This window comes from Neopelma chrysocephalum, unplaced genomic scaffold (assembly GCF_003984885.1).
Source record: "Neopelma chrysocephalum unplaced genomic scaffold, ASM398488v2 Primary Assembly neopelma1_87514, whole genome shotgun sequence".
Taxonomy (NCBI): Eukaryota; Metazoa; Chordata; class Aves; order Passeriformes; family Pipridae; genus Neopelma; species Neopelma chrysocephalum.
Genome location: NW_020916870.1, coordinates 40 through 2,828, shown reverse-complemented (window position 1 = coordinate 2,828; position 2,789 = coordinate 40). Strand labels below are relative to the sequence as shown.

General features: G+C 67.3%; 1 protein-coding gene across 1 annotated transcript; it reads left to right on the top strand.

Annotated features, from left to right (window-relative positions):
* The first annotated feature begins 65 nt into the window (after positions 1-65).
* On the top strand, positions 66-2,137 carry LOC113979690 (rhomboid-related protein 1-like). Its single transcript, XM_027707002.1, has 3 exons — positions 66-387; positions 1,071-1,131; positions 1,209-2,137. Exons 1-3 carry the CDS (start codon positions 313-315, stop codon positions 1,871-1,873), a joined length of 801 nt encoding a protein of 266 aa, XP_027562803.1. The 5' UTR covers positions 66-312; the 3' UTR covers positions 1,874-2,137.
* The last annotated feature ends 652 nt before the right edge of the window (positions 2,138-2,789 follow it).

Below are 2,789 nucleotides of genomic sequence, written 5' to 3'. Positions count from 1 at the left end.
CCCCATCCATCCCCATCCATCCCCATCCATCCCCATCCATCCCCATCCATCCCCATCTGTCCCCATCTGTCCCCATCTGTCCCCAGCCCCAGGGAGGGCACGGGGAGGTGCACCCCGAGTCTGATGGTGATGGGGGTGAGGGGCTTTGCTGGGTACCACCCTGCAGTGCCAGAGTCACTTGGCAGGGGGCTGGGGGGCAATGCAGCCTGTAATTAATTAATGTGGACAGTAATTAATTAATGCTGCGGGGGTGAGGCTCCGTGCTGAGCCCTGTCTGTGCCCCCAGGCTCCCTGACTGTCTCCATCACTGACATGAGGGCCCCCCTGGTCGGGGGCTCAGGGGGGGTCTACGCCCTCTGCTCAGCCCACCTCGCCAACGTCGTCATGGTCAGTGGGGAGGGGGCACAGGGGGCACGAGGGAGGGCAGTGTGTGTGGGGGTGTGCCATGGGGTGGATGGAACTCTAGGGTGGGCATCATGGTGTGGCATTGGAGGGAGGGTGGCATTAGGGGCATTGAGGGGGGATGCCATGGGGTGGTTTTGGGGCTGGGTGGCACTGTAGGGTGGGCAGCACGGTGTAGTATTGGGTGGGGGATACCACTGGGTGACAGCATGGGTGGGAGCTGTTTGTGGGGTGGGAAGGATGGTGGGACATTAGGGGGGGATGCCATGGTGTGGGTGGCACTGTGGGATGGGCAGCCTTGTGTCACACTGGGGGGGAAGTGCTGTGGGGTGGCATCAGGGGTGGGTCTCAGTGTCCTCGTGTGGCATTGATGGGGGTTGTGCCATGGGGTGGGTGGCACCGTAGGATGGGCAGCATGGTGTGACACTGAGGACGCTGAGGGGGGATGCTGTGGGGTGGCATCATGAGGTGGGCACCATCACAGGGGAGAGCACCTTGGGTGGCATCATGGGGTGGGTGGGGGTGGGAGGAGCAGGGACCTGGGGGGAATCCATAGGGAGCACTGTGAGTATGGCACCAGCCTCCGCCCTGGTGCTGGGTCATCGCTGGTGCCAGCCCCTTGTCCGTCCATCCATCCGTCCGTCCATCCCTCCCTCCCTCTCCCGCAGAACTGGGCCGGGATGCGCTGTCCCTACAAGCTGCTGCGTATGGTGCTGGCGCTGGTGTGCAGTGAGTACCCACCCCCGACCCCCCCCGCGGGCGGGAGGGGCGGGCGGGGTGGGCTCAGCCCCTGCCGTGTCCCGCAGTGAGCTCCGAGGTGGGTCGCGCCGTGTGGCTCCGGTTCTCGCCGCCGCTGCCGGCCTCGGGCCCGCAGCCGTCCTTCATGGCTCACCTGGCGGGGGCCATCGTGGGCATCAGCATGGGGCTGACCATCCTGCGCAGCTACGAGGAGAGCCTGCAGGACCAGTGCGGCTGGTGGGTGCTGCTGCTCTCCTACGGCACCTTCCTGCTCTTCGCCGTCTTCTGGAACATCTTCGCCTACGACCTGCTGGGAGCACAGATCCCCCCCCCCCCCGTCCCCCCCCCCCCCCGCCCCGGCCCTTCGGTTGGTTTGTTTTCCAGGCCCGGTGGGGGGGGCGGGGGGTCCCCGCGCGTGACATGGGGACAGGCCACCCCCCGCCCGCCTGCCCCCTCGGTGCTACAGAACGCGCCGCCCCCCGCCCCGGGCTGCGCCCCCCCGAATGTACCTGCCGACCCCCCGCGCTGTACCCCCACCCCAAAGGATGCTTCAGCCCTGCCCTGGCATCGCAAACCCCCCCGGGGTGCCCGCAGGGCTCGGGATGTGCCCCCCGGAAGGAGCCGAGTGTGGGGACCCCCTCGCTGGCTCCTGTACCCCCTTCCCAGGGTGGGGACCAACACTCGTTGCCCCCCAGGACCTGCACTTTCACACGAAGGACTGGTGCCAAAATAGGAGCGATTTATTTTTCTACGCCAAAATAAATATAAATAAAAGAAAGAGAGGAATTAAAAAAAAAAAAAGAAGGATATGGGGAGAGCCCAGCAGGAACCAGCTGAGACCGGCACAACTCGTTTCGGCAGTGCCCTCGGGGCGCAGCCCCCCCTTCCCCGCGCCCCAGCCCCCCCGCTTTGCTGCCAGCGCCCTCCCCGGGGCGGGGGGCTCGCCCCGGGATGGGGGCGCAGGGGGGGTCCCCGCTCTGACCCCCCCCAGACCTTTTTGGAGTATAAATAAATATTTTGCACACTGCTGGGGCGTGTGTCTCTGTTGGGGGGGATTTTGGGCGCGCCCCCCATCCCTGTGGGAGGCGGGGAGGGCGCCGGGGCCGGCTGGCCCTGGGGTGGGCGGTGGCGGGGGGGTCACAGCCGGGCACGGGACTTACTGGAGCAGAAAACTCTGGGATAAGTGGAGCGGCACCCGGCCGAGCCCCGCGGGGCTGGCAGCGCGGGGGGGCGTGGGGGTGTGGGGCTGGGGGGCTGTCTGCAGCACCGAGACCACCCCCCACCGCATCCAGCCCCGCCTGCTCCAGCGCACCCGCCCTGCTCCACGCACCCAAACTTCAGCCCGGCACACCCCCCCCATCCAGCCCCCCAAGCCCCCACCTCAGCCAACCCCACACCCTTCTGTGCCCCCACACCCCCGCTGAACCCCCTGCACCCAACAGCCCCCCTGCACCCCACAACCTTTTGTTCACTCCCACCCCTCCGCCGATCCCCCGAGCCTCCTCTGCACCCCCTCTCCAAGCCCCCAGTCAGCCCACATCCCCCTGAAAACCCATCCTCAACCCCTCCCCAGCCCCCTCGCCCCCCCCACTCCGCTCCATCCAGCCCCCCTTCAGCCCCATAAACCTCAGCCATGCCCCGCCCACCTC

Excerpts from the sequence above, each read along its gene's own strand:
- LOC113979690 (XM_027707002.1), top strand. The coding sequence starts at position 313 with ATGAGGGCCCCCCTGGTCGGGGGCTCAGGGGGGGTCTACGCCCTCTGC. Across the intron at positions 388-1,070 it reads ACCTCGCCAACGTCGTCATG|AACTGGGCCGGGATGCGCTG; the intron begins GTCAGTGGGGAG and ends CCTCTCCCGCAG. Across the intron at positions 1,132-1,208 it reads GGTGCTGGCGCTGGTGTGCA|TGAGCTCCGAGGTGGGTCGC; the intron begins GTGAGTACCCAC and ends CGTGTCCCGCAG.